The 21,471-nt window shown below is 38.8% G+C and overlaps 3 protein-coding genes across 6 annotated transcripts; 1 reads left to right on the top strand and 2 right to left on the bottom strand.

The window, feature by feature from the left end:
* Nucleotides 1-561: 561 nt before the first annotated feature.
* LOC110726977 (putative disease resistance protein At3g14460) lies at nucleotides 562-5,046 on the top strand. The gene is made up of 4 exons (XM_021906518.1): nucleotides 562-792; nucleotides 1,652-2,080; nucleotides 2,189-4,077; nucleotides 4,356-5,046. Exons 1-4 carry the CDS (start codon nucleotides 562-564, stop codon nucleotides 5,044-5,046), a joined length of 3,240 nt encoding a protein of 1,079 aa, XP_021762210.1.
* A 465-nt stretch (nucleotides 5,047-5,511) lies between these two features.
* LOC110727143 (putative disease resistance RPP13-like protein 1) lies at nucleotides 5,512-19,490 on the bottom strand. 4 transcript variants are annotated; one of them, XM_021906691.1, is made up of 7 exons: nucleotides 15,956-19,490; nucleotides 8,971-9,069; nucleotides 7,713-7,869; nucleotides 6,694-6,770; nucleotides 6,508-6,576; nucleotides 6,231-6,389; nucleotides 5,512-6,136 (listed from the first exon to the last, which is right to left on the bottom strand). In XM_021906691.1, exon 1 carries the CDS (start codon nucleotides 18,869-18,871, stop codon nucleotides 17,111-17,113), a length of 1,761 nt encoding a protein of 586 aa, XP_021762383.1. In that variant the 5' UTR covers nucleotides 18,872-19,490; the 3' UTR covers nucleotides 5,512-6,136; nucleotides 6,231-6,389; nucleotides 6,508-6,576; nucleotides 6,694-6,770; nucleotides 7,713-7,869; nucleotides 8,971-9,069; nucleotides 15,956-17,110. The 4 variants fall into 4 exon arrangements, with proteins under 4 accessions (XP_021762383.1, XP_021762386.1, XP_021762384.1 ...); XM_021906694.1 differs by having other exon boundaries at nucleotides 5,512-6,117; XM_021906692.1 differs by having other exon boundaries at nucleotides 7,713-7,773.
* On the bottom strand, nucleotides 15,942-16,850 carry LOC110726976 (putative disease resistance protein At3g14460). Its single transcript, XM_021906517.1, has one exon. It carries the CDS (start codon nucleotides 16,848-16,850, stop codon nucleotides 15,942-15,944), a length of 909 nt encoding a protein of 302 aa, XP_021762209.1.
* Nucleotides 19,491-21,471: the final 1,981 nt, after the last annotated feature.

Raw genomic sequence — 21,471 nt, 5'->3', positions numbered from 1 at the left:
ATCAAAGAACGCCTCAATTGAATTTCTAACATTAAAGTATATATATATATATATATATATATATATATATATATATATATATATATATATATATATATATATATATATATATATATATATATATATATATATATATGAAAATGCTATACATAGCCCTAAGGGCTACATATAAGCATTTAATTTACTCTTGAAAATTGTTTAAATTTAGAAAATCATAACAAAAACACACTAATTACACCGATTTGCGCGTGTTTTTGTCATGAATTCCTAACTTTATACATTTTCCAAGAGTAAATTCAATGCTTATATATAGCCCTAAGGGCTATGTATAGCATTACCCATATATATATATATATATATATATATATATATATATATATATATATATATATATATATATATATATATATAAAATGGCTATAGGAGAAACTTTTCTTTCAGCATTTTTGCAAGTATTGTTTGAGAAGATGCTGTCACCAGGAGTTACAATGTTTATGAAGTTAATAAAGGGAGGCGAAATACAACGAAAAAACCATAAAGCAATGGGAGAAGCAACATAGAATGATAGAGGCGGTACTAAGCGATGCCGGGCAGAAGCAACTTGATAGTAGTAATAATGGTGTAAAGTCATGGATGCAGGATCTTCAAGACTTGGCTTATGATTTAGAGGATGTGTTGGATGCATTTGCTACACAAGCTCATATTTATGAGTTGATGATCAAGGAAGATGTGCACGGCCGTGTTTTGAAGAATAACGACCCCAATTTGGCTAGTTCACCTAACAATAATATGGTTTGTTAAGTCCTCCACTTTGTACAATATTGCTTACTTTGGTAGTCTTCCACATAATTAGTCTTAATTAGTCTTCCACATAATTTTTTATTTTTAATACACATGACGTTGATATTTTTCTTGACACATTACTTCACCCTACTAATCTCTTAATATGCAAGTCCAAACATAATAAGAAGATTATTTGTGAATTGAACAAGTAATAAAAGTATATACAAATAACAAACCACGAAGATTATCATGGTTTAACGTAAAAAGGTATACATCAGTCCCAGTTGGTTTGGTTTGGAATTTGGACCGATTTTACCAGTTTGGTTCTATCTAAGCATAATTGTCTATTATTCCAAAAAAAAATAAAAAAAAATAAAAAATAAAAAAACATAATTTGCCTAATTGTATCTTAAATCATCAAATTTCAAGGTGTTAGATACATACCCATTATAGGTAGCGGGTATTGGGTAGGAGTAGGTAGGTGGGATTGTTGTAGGGGTATAGAAATTTTAATTAAATGGATCAAGATATAGAGGAACGATTAGATTTATATCCACTTAAACGAGTATAGATATTAGATACATACCTAGTAGGCCAGTACATAGTGGGGTAGATGGTGTGATGAAAATTTTATGTGAGTGTGACTTGTATGGGGCCATGGGGGAGGGTATTTGGCTTATTGGCTACTTAAATAATTGTCGAGTATCAAATTGACAGTTAATTCTTTCGTAATGAGTTTATTATCGAGTAATTCAGTATTATATAATGTACGCAAATTCATTAACTATCTCAAATTTTACAGTAATGCATGAGTTTTACTAATGTTCAAGTTTCCTTGCTGCACTGTAATTGGATCAAAAGCTGACAGGTGCAAAGCATTGTTGTTAGTGGATCAAAAGCTGTGGAGCATCTGTCATTCATGTTTAACTCGGGCCAAGATTTAACAGCGAAGATAGAAGAGATTAATCAGCAGTTGAAAGAAATTTTGAGCCAGACTAAGGGCTTAGGACTTTCTGTACATGTGATGCAGCAACAAGTTATACCTCCAAGAGCAGAACGAGAATGGAAAAGCTGGCGGGAATCAACTTCTTTGTTATGTGAGCCATTTGTTTATGGACGGGAAGGTGACAGAAAAGAGACCATAAGTCGACTACTGAATGATGAGAGCTCAATGACTGGTAATAACTATGTTGTAATTCCTATTGTTGGAATAGGAGGCATTGGTAAGACGACTCTTGCTCAGCTCATCTACAATGATGAGGAAGTGAATGTGTTTTCTTTAAAGGCATGGGTTTATGTATCTCAAGTGTTTGATGCTAAAAGAATAACAACATCAATTATTAATTCAATCACTGGTGAAAGCAACACTTTTTGTGATCTTGATCAAGCTCAAGTGCGATTATAGAAAGTGCTAACAGGTAGACGATTCTTGATCGTACTTGATGACATATGGAATGAGAAGTATAGTGATTGGGATAGGTTACGGACCCCATTAAGAGCAGGAGCGAAGGGAAGTAGAGTTGTGGCTACTACAAGAAGCCAGAAAGTTGCCAGGGTCATGAATCCACAGCTGAATAGTATGATTTTGTTGGAGGGTCTCTCAGATGATGATTGTTGGCGTATAATTGTACAAAATGCATTTGATGATGCTGGTATTTCTTTAAGCCCAAATTTTAGCTTAATGAGAGATGATATGACAAGAAAGTGCAGAGGCCTACCCATGGTAGCGAAAGCTCTTGGAGGCCTTTTGAGGTCTAAAGTAGAGGAGGATGAGTGGCAAGAGACGCTTCATTATAATACTTTGAGGATGAGCGAGAGCAGGGTATTAGAGGTATTGGAGTTGAGTTTTCATGACCTTCCATCGCATCTGAAACGGTGTTATTCTTATTGCTCCATTTTTCCATATGATCATGTATTTACAGAGAAGGATGTCATCTTATTGTGGATGGCTGAAGGATTTTTACCCGAAAATGGAGGAAACAAGCAAATGGAAGACATAGGCCATGATTATTTTCATGATCTAGTATCAAGATCATTTTTTGAACCGAGCATAAAGGGATCAGAATATTTCAAAATGCACAGCCTACAAAGTGATTTGGCTCGAGAGGTTGCAGGTAAATTATGCTTAGCAATAAAGGATTGTTCAGTTAATAAAGATTGGTCGAAGGCCTCTTGTAGAGCTCGACATATATCCTTCACTAAACTAGATGAGCCTGACAGATGCGATGATATGTTTTCCTTAAAGGTCAGCCACTTTCGTACTTTTGCTCATTTTGACAAGCATATATTTTCTGGTTCTTCAAATCGAGTACTTGATCTTATAGGAATGTTTCAATGCATGAGGGTGCTACGGCTACCTCACATGGAATTTACAATATTTCCAGAATCCATAGGCGATCTGAAGCTCTTACGGCTTCTCAATCTCTCATACAATAATATTGAAGAATTGCCTGATTCCTTAAGCAACCTTGTTAATCTCCAAACTCTGCTGTTGAAAGGTTGTGACAAACTTCAAAAGCTGTTGGAAAATATGAGATGCTTAATCAACCTTCGCCATGTGGATATTGATGGCTCCTCTGTTCGTGAGATGCCGTTGAGGATTGGGAATCTGACGAACCTGCAAACATTGAACAATTTTATCATAGGAGCAAATGCACCCATTATAAGAGATTTGAAGAATTTGAATCATCTTAGGGGAAAGCTAACTATAACTGGCTTAGAAAATGTGTTAAGCTCCAATGACGCAAGAGAAGCAAGGCTGCATCAGAAATCAGGTCTTCATGAGCTAGAGATGGTATGGGATTGGGGAAACTTTATTAACGGGGTTGATGACAACACTAGAATAGATGTGCTTGATCAGTTGGAGCCTCACAAATCTATCAAAGTGTTAACTTTGCGGAACTACAAGGGTGTGGCGTTCCCAAGATGGTTGGGAGACCCTTCTTTTACTAAGATGGTTATCATAAAGCTAGTAGGTTGTGAGAGATATGAATCTTTACCATCACTAGGGAAGCTGCCATCATTGAAGGAGCTTGAGGTTCAAGAAATGCGTGGTCTTAAAGTCGTAGGTTATGATTTTCATGGTGTTGGTTGTTCAAATCCATTTCCGACATTAAGAACTCTGAGGTTTAGGTCTATGACTTCTTGGGAGAGTTGGTTACAGTCATCAGCTGATAACAGGGGATTCTCTTGCCTTCAAGAGCTTTCAATCAAGGATTGTTCCTCTCCACAGCAATCTTTACCTTCATGTCTCCCTTTGCTACACACACTTGAGATACAACGTTGCAAGCAACTGTATGCCTCTCTTCCAAGCCTCCTTCGACTCTAAAAGTTGATAATAGATGATTGTTCATCCCTTGTCATGGTTGATCAGCTACCTTTGACCCTTCGGCAATTAGTTATCTCTAGTTGCCAGAAACTACAGTTCGTGGAATTCAGGGAATCATATTCTTCTTATGATGAAAAACTTACTCTGGAGGTTCTGGAGGTTGTCAATTGCCAATCTCAGTTAACATTGTTGAGTAAAGATCGCCTCAAAACCCTTGAAGCTCATAGTTCTTTTCCCACTTTAGATTAACAGAAAGAGGAAATATTTCTTCTTCTGATCTTTCACTATCTGAGGAAGATTTGAGTCCATCAAAACTTGCTAACCTCACCAAGTTAACAATAAGTGAATGTCCCTATCTCATCTCATTTCCGGAAGATCTTGTTCTCCCTGGCCTACGAAATCTTCTGATATCAGTTTGTCGAAACCTAGAGTCCCTCCCAAATCAAATGCATAACTTCACTTCCCTCCAAGACCTGATTCTTACAAACTGTCCAAAAATCCACTACTTTCCAAAAGGCGGTCTACCCATGAACTTGCTTTCACTCTACATGGATGGACTCAACATTGAACAACCAATGCAAGAATGGGAGTTGCACAACCTTAATACTCTTGAAAAGCTCTCAATATCCGATATTGGGTGCTCTTCAAATTCAATATACTCCTTCCCAAATGAGGATATTCGTCTGCCCTCATCATTGACCGGATTAGCCATCAGTGGTTTCATTAATATGAAATCAGCATCTTGCTTGAGTATTCTAAATCTCACTTCCCTCTATGTTAGGGGATGTCCAAAACTTGAATGTTTTGTTGACAATTGTCTTCCTCCTGAACTTCAAGAATTATGGGTTGTTCAGTGTCCTGTGCTGAAACGTCGAATGGAAAGGGATCCTCTTCGTCACACTCTATCGTGCATTACTCATCTCCGTTTTTGCTAGTCTTTTGCAGTCCCTGTAATGATAAGGTGATACCATGTGAATATGTGACTATCATACATCCCAATTATGCACTTTTTTTCAATGTGTTTTTCAGTGTCTTTCCTACTTTGTCTATTATTCAAGTCTTTTATTTCTCTTTATTTTCTTGATTTCAGAGTACTGCATTTCTAGAATGAACAGAATGTAAGTTCCAGTCTATGAAACAATATACGACGTCCGGCCTCCGGACTCCAGTCTTTCTTCAGTTTTCCTGCAGTGAAAGCATCTGTGAGGTAAAACTGCTTACTTGTGTATGTAGTTAACATCTACTATATTTTGGGCTTAATTGATTTGATACCGAGTGACGGATTTTCTAAAAAAAGCATCAGAGGAAGAAATACTAGAAGAGTATGGGTATCTAAAAAGTATATATAATCTAGTGTGATATCTCAATTGATACTATATGATTCCTTCAGAAATGATCATTTTGGCATCTGCAGTACTTTTTTATGCAGTATGTATACTATTCTTCAAGCTTAAAGTTGCTTTGAGACATATACTAGCATAATATTAGGTGGTGGAATTTAAACTTTCGATTATAGTATTTGCCAAATAAAAGGATTGGAGCCAACTACCACTCAACACCATTCCACTTCGAATCTTGAATATCAAGATGCCTATAAAAATGTGTATTATAGTACAATAATCAAATAAACACTAAAGTATGATTTAATGTTGATAATATTGGGTAATATTGTGGAAAAATAAATCCCCCATCATCATGTTTAAAGGCTAAAAGTAGTCAAATTTTACCTTTACGTACTACTTTTATGAACCACTGTACTAATTAGATGACTTGTCCCCAAATCAAAAGTGAAAATTAACAAAATGAGTAGGTACAGATGAAGAAATCAATACACAACAATTCAAGGCAATAATAAACCTCCATTCATGTTTCCCCAGACCAAGCTATAGTCAGAATCCAAAAATCATGATTTCATGGTCGTTTAATGATGTAACGCAAGCCATCATCATCATCAGCAGCAAAACAGCTCATCAGATGTCAGATCTTCATTGATGAACCCGAGTGTCCTTGGATGTTGGCATTGAACTGAGAATGTGAGACATTATAATAGCCTAAATTTAAAATTCATGATAGAAACAACTACAAGATAAATTAATAACCATAAATCAGGTAGTCTAACCTTATAGAGTTTATGTCTGATGATTGCTATAATCAAAGTCCAGATCTTGAGAATGCTTTGTACTATCTGATTTCAGTAGAAAACCGTGCTTCCATCGTTTGCAAAAGTTTGGCCTTCACTTCACGTTCTTGATCACAGGAACTTCACTATATTGATTTCCTGAGGAGAAAAAAATACTGTGTTATAATTGCCTAAAAGTAGAGAACCTTCCTGTTTGCAGGGTTGCAGCCCTTTTGTGTAACGTAAGAAAGATAACTGAAAATTATATTGTCTTTACCAGCAGCCAGATGATTAAAGACAGTTGAATTTCATTGAAGGACAATCACAAGCATAAACCACCTTCAAACTGAGGAGATATGCAATTGAAAGAACAAAAGCATTGGTTTCAGAAGTCAAAGATTAATCAAGCATTATTCAACACATTCCTGTTAAATTAAAGGGAAGCTTTGGTAGATGTTATTACCATGGTTGAGCTTCTCAATAGCTTCTTGAGTCTTGACACTATGACTGAGCAGACAGTTGCACTTGAAGAGTATGTACCTGATACCACAATATTGCACTTTTTTGTATTAAATATTTTCTGCAAGTTATTAAAATGCCATAAAGATTTTTCCATTTCTGAAATTTAACTGTATCTCATGAAAGTTATGTATAGATCTTTATGCTACTTTGTTGAACAAGTACTCCCTCCTACAACAAATCCAACATCGTATAATGCATCTCAACCTTTTTTTAACTCTCCAATTGTACTTAAAATGTATACTCAGTGGTGAACCCACTGAACCTATACTAGATCCGGAAAATTCTGATTAGTTTTCTTTGCTATAAAGTTTAAATAAATAAAATATAATGTCACAAAATGTGTTGAATTTCTAACGCGGCCCAGCGGTTGAAGTTCATTAGGTTTACTTGAAGGTCGCGGGTTCGACTCCTCCTGACATTATGTTGTTATTTTTCTTTTTATTAATTTTGTGCTTTTACCCTTTTTTTTTTTTCGCTTTTACATACTTATTGGCTTATAGCGTGAGTTACTAGTTATCCAAAAGTTTTTTTTTTTTCTTTCTCTTTCTTGTTTTTTTTTTGGCTTGTACTTTGTTGCTTTGGCTTTTTCATACTTAATACCCCAATTAGTAATTACCCATTATCCAAAATACCTTAACCATGAAATATGATTACATTGAATATTTAAATTTATTTTTTTCTGGTTAAGATTTATAGAGATTATAGATATATAATCGTTCCAAAATTTGGAGACTTGTCAAGTTCAATTACAATTTTCTATTATTTTGCACTTGTATTACAAATGTGCACACCCAAATTATCAATTGTAATGTATTTTAAATTATGTTATTTGATTTCATTCATATGCAAAATATGTGTTTAGCAAGTCCGAACCCCATAACAAAAAATTTCTGGAACCACCACTATATATACTTTGTAAAATTTAGAAAATTAACAAAGAAAGTGGAGATCATATAATACCTTAATGCCTATAACCATCTACTATCAATATGCAGAAGTCAACTCCATTGCCCTTCATTCCCTAACAGATTATAGGATACAATAGTTCAATGCGACTGAAAATTGCATCCTTCATGTGTAGCTTCTAGCGCAGTCATTGGCTAAAATTAACAGTCAACTATAAAAAAAAGTTAGATCATTGATGTGTTTTATTGTATGCATGAGATCAAAGACTAACAGTTAGGTAGCAACTAAGTGAATAACAAGCATCATTTAGGGACGTACTATTAAGTTGGGTACATGAATGAAAACTAAATTTCCAGTGGCCGTTCAACCACTCACAAGATTACTAAAGGTGGGAAACAAAAGCAGTAGGAAGTTTTACCAACACAGCAAAAAAAAGAGTAATATTAATAAGCTACGAGTGACTACAAAATTAGCATCAGAATATACTAGTTTGGAATTATCAACCAATCAAGACAATAAATAAGCAAAGAGCTTTTGTTATTAGAGATACCTCTGGAATAACACAAACCTAAAGAAGAAAACCTGGTTGTTATTGAACTACCAAAACTCGAGAACAGATAAATGGCACATTCATCACATTGAAAAACAAATCCTTAATTTTTTTTAGTCTTTGTTGAAGCTGAACTGTGCCCAAACCAAGCTATAGTTAGAACCTAAAAGACACATATTCAAGGTCCTGTGGATTTTCTATGCCAGGCAAGCTAACCCAAATCAGGAAAACCCACCAAAAGCTAGTTGTATGCACAGCATTTCATCAGATCATCATCTATAATGATAAAGACAAATTTAAGGTGGTTGGTTCTCACAAATAGTGTCCTTGGATGTTTCAATTGGACTGAGAGTACATTATAACAGCCTTGGTCTTCCAATCATGATAGAAACAATTGCAAAATAAACTAATTATATAACACGGTAAATTAGACACTAGCCTTATAGAGCTAATGTGTGTTAATGGTTAGCATCAATTGTGCAGATTTTTAGAATGGCTTTGTATTTATTTCAGTAAAAACCAATTCTTTAAAAATATGGCATATTTAGATTAATTTCCAAGGGAAGAAAATGCTTCATGTTGTAATTACCAAATATAAAAGAAGCTTCATGGTAGCTAGGGATGGCAGGTGGTATTAAAATGCGGGCTTAATACCAATATATTCAAATCAGGTAACATAATTCTTCAAATCACCATCAACAGCACTCGAAAATATATCTTAAACTGAAAATAAAAATAAGGCAAGCTTTTCCAATATATTACCTTAAAATGGTAGATGTTATTACTACTGTTAGGCTTCTTAGCTTCTTGAGTTCTTAGCACCATAACATGAGCAAACAGTTGCATTTGAAGGTCAGGTACCTGATATTACAATATATCAGAACATTGCTCATATTTCTGTAACTTTTTCAACACAATATTAATGTTTTTATTTTTTAGCTCATCTGAAAAACATCTAAAAAGGTAAATTTGAAACTATCAAATTACATAGAAAATGTATGTATGACGACAATGCTCATTAATTTCAACAAAGACACAAGATTTAAATCCGATTTGAAGTTAAATAGTAGTGTGTTGTAAAAGACATTAAAATATGTACAGCTAGTTGATTGATCATGTTCTCCCTCCCAATGGCCTCCCGCCACTATTATTTACAATATTCAGGAAAAGAAAACAAAAGTAGTGTTGCTATACATAATGTTCCTCCACTTTTCGGTTTGAGGACACTAATAATCATCTGTTTAAGAAAGGAAAAATAAAAGTAAGCACAAAGGTAATAATGTTCCTAAACAACATACTCTGTATCTCTTAACCAATACAATGTCCAAGCCTCAAGAGAATGCATGTATGGTGAAATTTCAAGATCAGCCTAGTTTAGAAATTAAGCCACTGCACGGAATATCTGAATTAGTAATCAGCTAAAAAGAAATGTCGTTTAAGAAAAAACTTTTGGAATCAGGTAACAGTTTTTCATATCACCATTAAAATTGAAAACAAGGCAAGCTTTTCCAAAACCTTATAATTGTAGATGCTATTTGTTGTGCGACAGCGGAAGCAAAGGTCGTAAACAAACAAGAAAACAATAAAGAAATTCAATGCAAACAATAAGAACAACACCAAGAATTTACGTGGTTCACTATCGATGTGATAGCTACGTCCACGGGCACCAAGATCGAATGATTTCACTATAAACTGGCAAAGATTACAAAGATGATTCTTGTCTTTCTCAAGAACGGCTCTCCTCTAACCCCCTTCTAACCCTAATACTAATATTAGGGAGTTTTTATATTAATCCCTAAAATAAAAGATACTTGGGCAGAAAGATAATAAAATAAGATAACTTAAAATCGCAAAATCCGCGTTCCGTATTTTTCCTTCTCCGCCCGGTCAGACCGGGCAAGGTCTGCCCGATCGGGCGCGAGAAGAAAACTCCATACGAATGCTTCAACGTATCCAACCCCCACCGCCCGGTCGGGCGAAGGCTCGCCCGATCGGGCGCGAGAGCAGCTTCTTCAACGAATTTGCCAGGCACCTCTTCTTCTTCCGCCCGGTCAGACCGGGCAATGTCCGCCCGATCGGGCGGACAAAGCAACGAAGTACGAGTCACCTAATACTTATCAACAATCTCCACCTTGACGAGAACTCGTAGTCAGCAAACGACCCCATCAAGACATAGTGAAAAAAAAACATCTCAAGCCAAACCCGATGCAAGACTCATGCATAAGCCAAACATCCCGATAAGTCTTCAACCAAGACCCATCACATACTCGTCTCCAAGTATAACAACTCATAATGCTCCACCTGCATCACAAGCCCCGGGCAAGCTCCACCTTAAGGCCAACACACCTACACCAGGAGCTCCCCAACTTCGCCCCTCAGGGCCTACTACATCACGTAGTAATCAATATTTAGCAAGTCTAAGCAATGTTTAAACTTGCTAAACGGAACAGGCTTAGTGAAGAAATCAGCCGGGTTGTCAGCAGTCCCAATCTTCTTCACCTTAATCCTCTTGTCAGTACGTAAGAAATGATACCTGACATCAATGTGCTTCGTCCGATCATGGTGTACTTGATCTTTAGCTAAGCAAATCGCACTTAGACTATCACAATATACTGTAGCAAAATCCTGTGCAATACCCAGTTCACCTACTAGGCCTTTGAGCCAAATAGACTCCTTAGCTGCAGAAGTTAAAGCCATATACTCAGCTTCAGTAGTTGACAACGTAACTGATGACTGCAATGTAGACTTCCAACTAACCACAGAACCACCCAAAGTGAACACATAACCAGTCACAGACCTCCTGGTATCCACATCAGCTGCATAATCAGAATCACTGTACCCAGTGACCAAGCATTCCTTACCATTCCCGTACACAAGACCAATATCAGCTGTCCCTCTCAGGTAGCGAAAAATCCTTTTCACCCCTTGCCAGTGTTCCCTCCCAGGTCGAGCCATAAACCTGCTTACAACACTAACAGCATGCGCAATATCCGGCCTAGTACAGACCATAGCATACATCAAACAACCAACCGCGTTTGCATATGGAACTCTAGACATATAAGACAACTCCTCCTCTGATTGAGGTGACATAGACAAAGACAACTTACAACTAACAGTGGTTGGCGTACTTATAGGCTTCGATTTGTCCATCCCAAAACGAGACAAAATCTTTTCAATGTAGCTTTTCTGAGTCAAGAAAAGCTTACCTCTAGCCCGATCCCTGTAGATCTCCATACCCAAAATCTTCCTAGCTGCACCCAAGTCTTTCATGTCAAACTCCGAGTTAAGCATCTCCTTTAATCTAGCAATATCAGATTTATTCTTTGTGGCAACCAACATGTCATCAACATATAACAAAAGATAAATCATGGAACCATTATCCAGCTTACTATGATACACACAGCAATCATATGAATTCCTGTCAAAACCTTGTGAAACCATAAAAGAATCAAACCTTTTGTACCACTGTCGGGGGGATTGCTTAAGTCCATACAATGACTTTAGCAATCTGCAGGCATAGTGTTCCTTTCCAGGAACTTCGAATCCTTCGGGCTGCTTCATCAGAATCTCCTCCTCCAAATCGCCATGAAGGAAAGCCGTTTTAACATCCAACTGCTCCAGCTCAAGATCAAAATGTGCTACAATTGACAATAACACACGGATAGAAGTATGTCGAACCACAGGTGAGAATATCTCAACAAAATCAACCCCTTCTACCTGACTGAACCCCTTAGCAACTAGCCTAGCCTTAAAACGTATCTGCTCAGTTTCCGACAACCCTTCTTTCTTCTTGTAAATCCATTTACAACCCACAAGCTTCCTCCCTTCCGGTACCTTTACCAGTTCCCACACTCTGTTCTTGTAAAGAGACTGCATCTCTTCACCCATTGCGGCAAGCCATTGCGCAGACTCACTACAACTAATTGCTTGTTTATATGTGGCAGGTTCAAATGACTCTACATCATCAGCTACACTCAATGCATAACCTGTCATCTCATCAACACAGCAATTTCTTCCCTCCATCTCTTCAATCAATCTAACAGGCTTCTTGATAACTCGTTTAGGCATCTCAAGAATGGTGTCAGGTTGACTAGATGACCCCTGATTAGATTGCTCCACCTCATCCCCAGAGTTAGAATGAGTAGGAGTAATCTCAGGTTCAGGAGTACCCGGCACTGGAACATCAGCATCATCATCAATTTATTGTACCCGAGGTAAATCAGCAATGGTAGACTGATGTACCTCAAGTACCCCATCTGTCTGTAATAAATTGTCTCCTTCCCTTCTCAAATCTGAAATCTCTGCATTTTTAATTGAATACATGGTGTTTTCATCGAAAGTAACATCCCTACTAAGAATGACCCGACCCTCCGAAGGTGAAAAAATTCTAAACCCCTTCACACCATCCCCGTACCCAACAAAACACCCCTTCTTGGCTCGTGGATCCAGCTTACCCTCAATAACATGATAATAAGCAACACAACCAAAAATCTTCAAATTCGAAAAATTAGGCAACTTACCACTCCAGATCTCAAACGGAATCTTGGAATCAATTCCAGAATGAGGACCCCTATTAATGACATAACAAGCTGTTAACACAGCTTCACTCCAGTACCTCCTCCCAAGCCCTGCATTAGAGAGCATGCATCGAACTCTCTCTAGCAGTGTCTGATTAACCCGTTCTGCTACACCGTTCTGCTGTGGTACCTTCCTGATAGTATGATGCCGACCTATACCCTCATCTGCACAGAACTGATTAAACTCGTCTTTGCAAAACTCTAGCCCATTGTCCGTTCGTAGCTTCTTGATCTTCCTTCCTTGTCGATTTTCCACCAAAGCTTTCCATTGCTTGAAAACTTTGAAGGCCTCATCCTTTGACTTAAGCAACCTAAGCCATGTGTATCGGGACTTGTCATCAACAAATGACACAAAATAGTGGTAACCTCCCATACCTTCAACTCTAGATGGACCCCAGCAATCTGAATGGATGTAATCGAGCACTGCATCAGTAATGTGAGCACCCTTGCTGAACTTTGACCTGTGTTTCTTACCAAACACACAATGCTCACAAAATTCAAGGTTGGCAACCTTGACCCCGGATAGAAGACCCCTCTTGGACAATAGCTGCATCCCCTTCTCCCCCATATGACCAAGCCTCATGTGCCAAATCTTAGTCATCTCCTGGTGAGATACAGATGCGCAAACCGCAGAACTAGGCAGTGTAACACCCTCAAAAACATAGAGGGTGTTCCTTTTGATACCCTTAAGTACCAACTCAGAACCTCTGAAAATACACAGCTCCCCATCTGAAAACACACCATTGTACCCCAAGTCATCCAGGGTACCCAATGAAATCAGATTCTTTCCTAAAGCAGGAACATGCCGTACATTAGTCAAAGTTAACCTCCGCCCATCAACAGTCCTCAACCTCATGGAACCAATACTTGTGACCTTACATGGAGCATTGTTACCGACTATAACCATACCCCCATTGCGAGGTTCATATGTATCAAACCAATCTCGACGTGGACACATATGGAACGAACACCCCGAATCTAGAACCCAGTTATCAGATAAATCATCAGACCTAGCAGAACTAACTAATGCTAAATCTTCCTCTGAATTATAGCTCTCATTCGGTTTCTCTTCAACTACAGCAGCCTGGGACTTGTTTTTCCTCACCGGACAATTATTCCTAAAGTGACCCGGTTCTTTACAGTAATAACATGTTTTAGTAGTGGTTTTACTAGATCCATCCTTGCCGTTTCCAGCACCCGACCCAGCATTGTTCCCCTTGTTAAACCCCTTATTCTTTTTAGACTTTCCGGACTTAACAAACAACCCACTACCATTATCCCCATTATCACTCGTAGCTTTCATTCTGAGTTCCCTAGTATGAAGTGCTGCCTTCACTTCTTCTAAGGTTATAGAATCCTTACCAACAACAAAAGACTCTACAAAATTCTCAAAGCTAGACGGTAGAGATACAAGTAAAATCAACGCAGCATCCTCATCATCAATTTTAACATCTAAATTACGTAAATCAAGCAAAATAGAGTTAAGTTTTTCTAGATGTTCCCGTAAGGAAGTACCTGACTGCATCCGGAGGCTAAACAACCGCTGTTTCAGTAATAATTTGTTGGTCAACGACTTAGTCATATACAATGACTCCAGCTTCAGCCACAATCCAGCCGCCGTTTCCTGATCAGCCACCTCCGTGATGATTTGATCATCAAGACTAAGTAATATGGTAGAGTGTGCCTTCTCTTCCATAACTTCTAACTGCGGGTCAGTCGGTCCGTCTTCTGACTCCGAAGTAGTACTCTTTGGAGCCAACGGACGCCATATCTGCTGTTGTTTTAACAGAGCCTTCATCTTAATTTGCCATAGCCCGAAACTATTTTTCCCGGTAAACTTCTCAATTCTTATTGTTGAATCTCCTGCCATTGTTATCTTCAAGAAACTCTCCAAGGATTGAACCTAAGCTCTTGATACCAATTGTTGTGCGACAGCGGAAGCAAAGGTCGTAAACAAACAAGAAAACAATAAAGAAATTCAATGCAAACAATAAGAACAACACCAAGAATTTACGTGGTTCACTATCGATGTGATAGCTACGTCCACGGGCACCAAGATCGAATGATTTCACTATAAACTGGCAAAGATTACAAAGATGATTCTTGTCTTTCTCAAGAACGGCTCTCCTCTAACCCCCTTCTAACCCTAATACTAATATTAGGGAGTTTTTATATTAATCCCTAAAATAAAAGATACTTGGGCAGAAAGATAATAAAATAAGATAACTTAAAATCGCAAAATCCGCGTTCCGTATTTTTCCTTCTCCGCCCGGTCAGACCGGGCAAGGTCTGCCCGATCGGGCGCGAGAAGAAAACTCCATACGAATGCTTCAACGTATCCAACCCCCACCGCCCGGTCAGACCGGGCAATGTCCGCCCGATCGGGCGAAGGCTCGCCCGGTCGGGCGAAGGCTCGCCCGATCGGGCGCGAGAGCAGCTTCTTCAACGAATTTGCCAGGCACCTCTTCTTCTTCCGCCCGGTCAGACCGGGCAATGTCCGCCCGATCGGGCGGACAAAGCAACGAAGTACGAGTCACCTAATACTTATCAACACTATTACTACTGTTAGCCTTAGTTTCTTAGCACCATAACATGAGCAAACAGCTGCATTTGAAAGTCATGTACCTGATATTATTACAATATATCAGAACAGCACTTTTATTCTATAATATGTCCAACATAAAAATAATACTTTGTATTTCCCTATTATTTTATATAACTCATCTAAAAAACATCTAAAAAAGTAAATTTGTATCAATAATACTTTGTAAAAGGTATGTGACTACAATATCCATTACCTTCCACAATGAAATGAAATATAAACCCGATCTAGAGTATTGATAGTAGTATGTTGTGAAAGATATGTAAATAAGTATAGCTAGTAGATTGATCAAGTTCTCCCTCCCACCACTATTATTTGCATCATTATAATGTAAATGTTCCTGCACTTTTCTAGAATGCTATACTAATCATCTGTTTGAGGATGCCAAAAAAAAAATAACAAAAAAGGCATATAGAACTAGCTTGAAATGGTCAAATTCGTCAAAATCACTTACTGCTTTTTTGCTTGAGTGAAGTTCCATTGATAGTTACGATTGTTTGTATCAATTAAAATTTAAGCTGATGTAAACATTTAAGATGTATGTATAGCATTATTTAAGTGAACTTACTTGAGTGGGCAGAGCTCGGTTGACTTTGAGACAGAGGCGACGATAATCTTCCATTCTCTGTAAGTATACGGCCACTGGGATCACTTCTCAAATGTTGCTGTATCATCTCACACTCTTTAATATAAATGCTTTTAATGCTTGGAGGAAGGCCATGGTCACCAAATGATTCGAATCGGGGGCAAGAGAGGACATTGATAGAGGACAAGTCAGGAAGAGTGGAACAGCATATTGTTTTCAGATTTTGGAATCCCTTTATATGTAATGTACGCAGGGAAGAGGGAAGGTCAGAACCGCTAATGCAATCTAAGGAGCTGCTAACATTTACAAGTGTAAGAGAAATAGAATGAAGGGAAGTAAGAAGGTGCAATCCCCACTCTTTTATTGGTTTGTCTATGTTGGTATCAGAGATTGAAAGAGACCGCAGGTTTGTGGGTAAACCTCCCTCTGAAAAGTTGTGGAATTTTGGGCAATTTTCAGTTATTAAATCTGTAAGCGAGGTAAAATTGCTAAGCAATGATTCAAGCCTTGGGCAATCCATAACATCAAGACGAGTGAGGTTGGGAAGGGTGTTGCCATTGGATATGATTCTCAAATATTGGAAACCCCTGATTTCTAAGAGACACAAGGAAGAGGGCAGAGAAAGATGTGGGCACAGAATACACTCTACTGAGTCTGCAGAGATGCCTACATTTTTAAGCGTAAGAGCTTTAAGTGAATGAAGGAGGTGCAATTTCCACTCTGTTACTGCCTGCTTTATGTTCACTTCTTCTATTTCAAGGAATATCAAGTTTCTGGGTAAGCCACCTTCCGCTAAGCTATGGATTTTGGGGCATTCAAGAATAAATACTCGTTCGAGGGAGGTGAAATTGAGCAATTGACCAGGAAGCCTTTCCATAGACTTGCAATCCCATAACTCAAGTGTTTGTAAGGCCGGGAGAAGTAGATTTTGTTGTAATGATCTTAGACTTGGGCAACTTTCTATTTTCAAACTAGTGAGAAGAGGAAGTTCCAATGAAGCCTTTAGGAAAACTCCTATGTTTTCTTCACTCTTTGGGGTTTTCCCGTCTTCACTTCTAGGAGAAAAATTTGTAGGCTGTTCAGCAAATTCTACAGACCCTAGTTGTTCACAACAATTGATATTCAACAGTTGCAGAGTCAAGGGAATATGATCAATAGAGACCATAGACTCACAGCATTCAACAGACGAGAAGCTGAGGAAGACGAATTCTTCAACTCCAAGGATTGCAGTTTTCTACATGCATTGATATCCAGCGTTCTAAGAGAAGGCAAATGAGGAGGTAGATTACCTTTCAATAACAGACAATAATCAATGGAAAGCTCTTCAAGGACAGGGAATGCCTTGTTGATACCAACTGGTGGGTGCATCCACTTCTCCCATAATTCCAAACCAGATAAAAGTAGAGTCTTCAAAGACGGAAATGGAGTTGAGCAATGCCCATAAAATTCAAGGCCTACCTCCTTAATACCATTTATACGTTCAATCCAAAGACTCTTCAATGAGGGTAGCTGCCCTAGTGGAGGCAACCATTCACATTTCTCACAATTATTCAGCCTTATGTGAGCCATGTTATTGAAAGAAGGATCTCCCAACCAACTTGGGAAGGTAGACCCCATGTACCCACGCAACTCACACTTCTTGATGGAAGTGTGAGGGTGCAACTTCTCAACCACCTCTCTCTTAGTCTTGTCATAAACCTCATTCATACAAGCTCCCCATTCCAGATACAACTCATCTAGACTCTCTTTTTTATGCAATTGAGCTTCATGTGCATCCACGACTTCTGTCACATTTTCTAGCCCCCGAATAATTAATTTTCCATGGAGATGATTCAACATCCTCAATTCCCTTACCTTGGATCCACCATCAGCTGCTAGCAAAAATTTGTCTAAAGTCTGCAGGTTTGTTAATTCCCCAACTCCAAACGACATCTCCTGTAAAGAGGTATCCTCAATGGACAGGTGGCGAAGTTTTCTCATAGATCCAATATATGGAATCTTCTTAAGGCTACGACAGCCTTCCAGGCACAGTGTTTGGAGGTTCCAAAGATTTTTTATTGATTGTGGCAACATTTTTATGCTAAAGATTTCGAGACTAAGGTAGCGTAAGTGTTTTAAATCACCAATACAATCTGGCAGAACTTTAGTTTCGCTTGAATGTAGGCGTAGGACTCGTACATAATGCATTCTTTGGATGAAGTCCAGATTATAAACGTTGTTGCACAGAAAAGTTCGCAACTGAGGAACCATGATTTGATTTCCCAATGTTTGAACATGACCAGGGTGAAACAAATGGCGAGTTCTTATAAGATTTCTCTGTGTATCTACAACATCCATTACATAACAGACGCCACTTGCAGCCAATTGAGCCACATCATGTATGAGGTCATGCATGATGAACTTTCCTGCATCAGACATACTTTTTTCAAGTAACGACCTTGATACCAAATCATTGAAGTACTTGTGACCCGTATCTTCCATTCTTTCATTTTGGGTTTCTGGTATGAAGCCCTGAGCCATCCATAGTAAGACAATTTTCATCTCCTTGAACTTGTAGTCTTTTGGAAATGCTGAACAGTAAGCAAAGACTTGCTTCAAATGAGATGGCATATGATGGTAACTCAACCTTAAAACCGGTAAAACTCTGCTCTTCTCACCCCAAACATTGCTCTCTAATATCTTTCGGCGTTGGCTCTTGTCTGGAATACTTTTAAGGAGACCTCCTAGAGCTTTTGCGGCCAAAGGCAATCCATTAATCTTTTCTATGACATTATCCCGCATCTCAGCGAGGTCAAAACCTACTTTTGCATGCTGCTGAAATATAAGCCAACAATCATCGTTTGACAAACTTTCTAACTTGATGATATTACGTTGAGTTGGATTATTAACCATCATCATTACAATACTCTCAATTCTGGTTGTCGTTATCACTCTGCTTCCTTTTGCACCGTGTCGGAAAGGTTCCTGCAGCCTGTACCAATCATCATATTCCTCGCTCCAAATATCATCAAGAACAATGAAGAATTTTTTGCCTTTTAGCACTTCCTGCAGTTTCACTTGTGCCTGATCCAAATTGCTATAGTCGAAATTGCTCTGGGAGGCCGAGTTAATTATATCTATTGTCACACGTTTGACATCGAACACATCTGAGACACACACCCATGCCTTGAGATCAAAATTACACTTCTGCTGCTCATCGTTATATGCATAGAGTTGCTCATCTCTGTATACATACTTCTGTTCGTCGTTGTATACATATTGAGCCAGGATGGTCTTCCCAATGCCACCCGTTCCAACAATAGGAATCACAACATAACCTTCACTACTCTGATCATCTTTCAGTAGCAGTGTAATTATCTCCTTTTTCTGCTCATCCCTTCCAACAACCTTGCCAACCAAAGAAGTGGATTCTCTCTGGCATCGAAGTGTATCTGTTTGGAGGGCCTGCTGTGTTGATAAGTATTAGGTGACTCGTACTTCGTTGCTTTGTCCGCCCGATCGGGCGGACATTGCCCGGTCTGACCGGGCGGAAGAAGAAGAGGTGCCTGGCAAATTCGTTGAAGAAGCTGCTCTCGCGCCCGATCGGGCGAGCCTTCGCCCGATCGGGCGGACATTGCCCGGTCTGACCGGGCGGTGGGGGTTGGATACGTTGAAGCATTCGTATGGAGTTTTCTTCTCGCGCCCGATCGGGCAGACCTTGCCCGGTCTGACCGGGCGGAGAAGGAAAAATACGGAACGCGGATTTTGCGATTTTAAGTTATCTTATTTTATTATCTTTCTGCCCAAGTATCTTTTATTTTAGGGATTAATATAAAAACTCCCTAATATTAGTATTAGGGTTAGAAAGGGTTAGAGAAGAGCCGTTCTTGAGAAAGACAAGAATCATCTTTGTAATCTTTGCAGTTTATAGTGAAATCATTCGATCTTGGTGTCCGTGGACGTAGCTATCACATCGATAGTGAACCACGTAAATTCTTGGTGTTGTTCTTATTGTTTGCATTGAATTTCTTTATTGTTTTCTTGTTTGTTTACGACCTTTGCTTCCGCTGTCGCACAACAATTGGTATCAAGAGCTTAGGTTCAATCCTTGGAGAGTTTCTTGAAGATAACAATGGCAGGAGATTCAACAATAAGAATTGAGAAGTTTACCGGGAAAAATAGTTTCGGGCTATGGCAAATTAAGATGAAGGCTCTGTTAAAACAACAGCAGATATGGCGTCCGTTGGCTCCAAAGAGTACTACTTCGGAGTCAGAAGACGGACCAACTGACCCGCAGTTAGAAGTTATGGAAGAGAAGGCACACTCTACCATATTACTTAGTCTTGATGATCAAATCATCACGGAGGTGGCTGATCAGGAAACGGCGGCTGGATTGTGGCTGAAGCTGGAGTCATTGTATATGACTAAGTCGTTGACCAACAAATTATTACTGAAATAGCGGTTGTTTAGCCTCCGGATGCAGTCAGGTACTTCCTTACGGGAACATCTAGAAAAAACTTAACTCTATTTTGCTTGATTTACGTAATTTAGATGTTAAAATTGATGATGAGGATGCTGCGTTGATTTTACTTGTATCTCTACCGTCTAGCTTTGAGAATTTTGTAGAGTCTTTTGTTGTTGGTAAGGATTCTATAACCTTAGAAGAAGTGAAGGCAGCACTTCATACTAGGGAACTCAGAATGAAAGCTACGAGTGATAATGGGGATAATGGTAGTGGGTTGTTTGTTAAGTCCGGAAAGTCTAAAAAGAATAAGGGGTTTAACAAGGGGAACAATGCTGGGTCGGGTGCTGGAAACGGCAAGGATGGATCTAGTAAAACCACTACTAAAACATGTTATTACTGTAAAGAACCGGGTCACTTTAGGAATAATTGTCCGGTGAGGAAAAACAAGTCCCAGGCTGCTGTAGTTGAAGAGAAACCGAATGAGAGCTATAATTCAGAGGAAGATTTAGCATTAGTTAGTTCTGCTAGGTCTGATGATTTATCTGATAACTGGGTTCTAGATTCGGGGTGTTCGTTCCATATGTGTCCACGTCGAGATTGGTTTGATACATATGAACCTCGCAATGGGGGTATGGTTATAGTCGATAACAATGCTCCATGTAAGGTCACAAGTATTGGTTCCATGAGGTTGAGGACTGTTGATGGGCGGAGGTTAACTTTGACTAATGTACGGCATGTTCCTGCTTTAGGAAAGAATCTGATTTCATTGGGTACCCTGGATGACTTGGGGTACAATGGTGTGTTTTCAGATGGGGAGCTGTGTATTTTCAGAGGTTCTGAGTTGGTACTTAAGGGTATCAAAAGGAACACCCTCTATGTTTTTGAGGGTGTTACACTGCCTAGTTCTGCGGTTTGCGCATCTGTATCTCACCAGGAGATGACTAAGATTTGGCACATGAGGCTTGGTCATATGGGGGAGAAGGGGATGCAGCTATTGTCCAAGAGGAGTCTTCTATCCGGGGTCAAGGTTGCCAACCTTGAATTTTGTGAGCAT

The sequence above is a fragment of the Chenopodium quinoa genome, unplaced genomic scaffold, assembly GCF_001683475.1.
Source record: "Chenopodium quinoa cultivar QQ74 unplaced genomic scaffold, ASM168347v1, whole genome shotgun sequence".
Lineage (NCBI taxonomy): Eukaryota > Viridiplantae > Streptophyta > Magnoliopsida > Caryophyllales > Amaranthaceae > Chenopodium > Chenopodium quinoa.
Note: the sequence above shows the minus strand (reverse complement) of the source record. Positions and strands in the feature narration are given on the sequence as shown.

Bases quoted from the DNA above. Each gene is read 5' to 3' on its own strand.
- LOC110726976 (XM_021906517.1), bottom strand. From the start codon at position 16,850: ATGGAAAGGCTTCCTGGTCAATTGCTCAATTTCACCTCCCTCGAACGA.
- LOC110726977 (XM_021906518.1), top strand. From the start codon at position 562: ATGATAGAGGCGGTACTAAGCGATGCCGGGCAGAAGCAACTTGATAGT. The intron at 793-1,651 runs GTTTGTTAAGTC...AAAAGCTGACAG, and splicing joins GTTCACCTAACAATAATATG to GTGCAAAGCATTGTTGTTAG. The intron at 2,081-2,188 runs GTATCTCAAGTG...GTGCGATTATAG, and splicing joins CTTTAAAGGCATGGGTTTAT to AAAGTGCTAACAGGTAGACG.
- LOC110727143 (XM_021906691.1), bottom strand. From the start codon at position 18,871: ATGATGATGGTTAATAATCCAACTCAACGTAATATCATCAAGTTAGAA.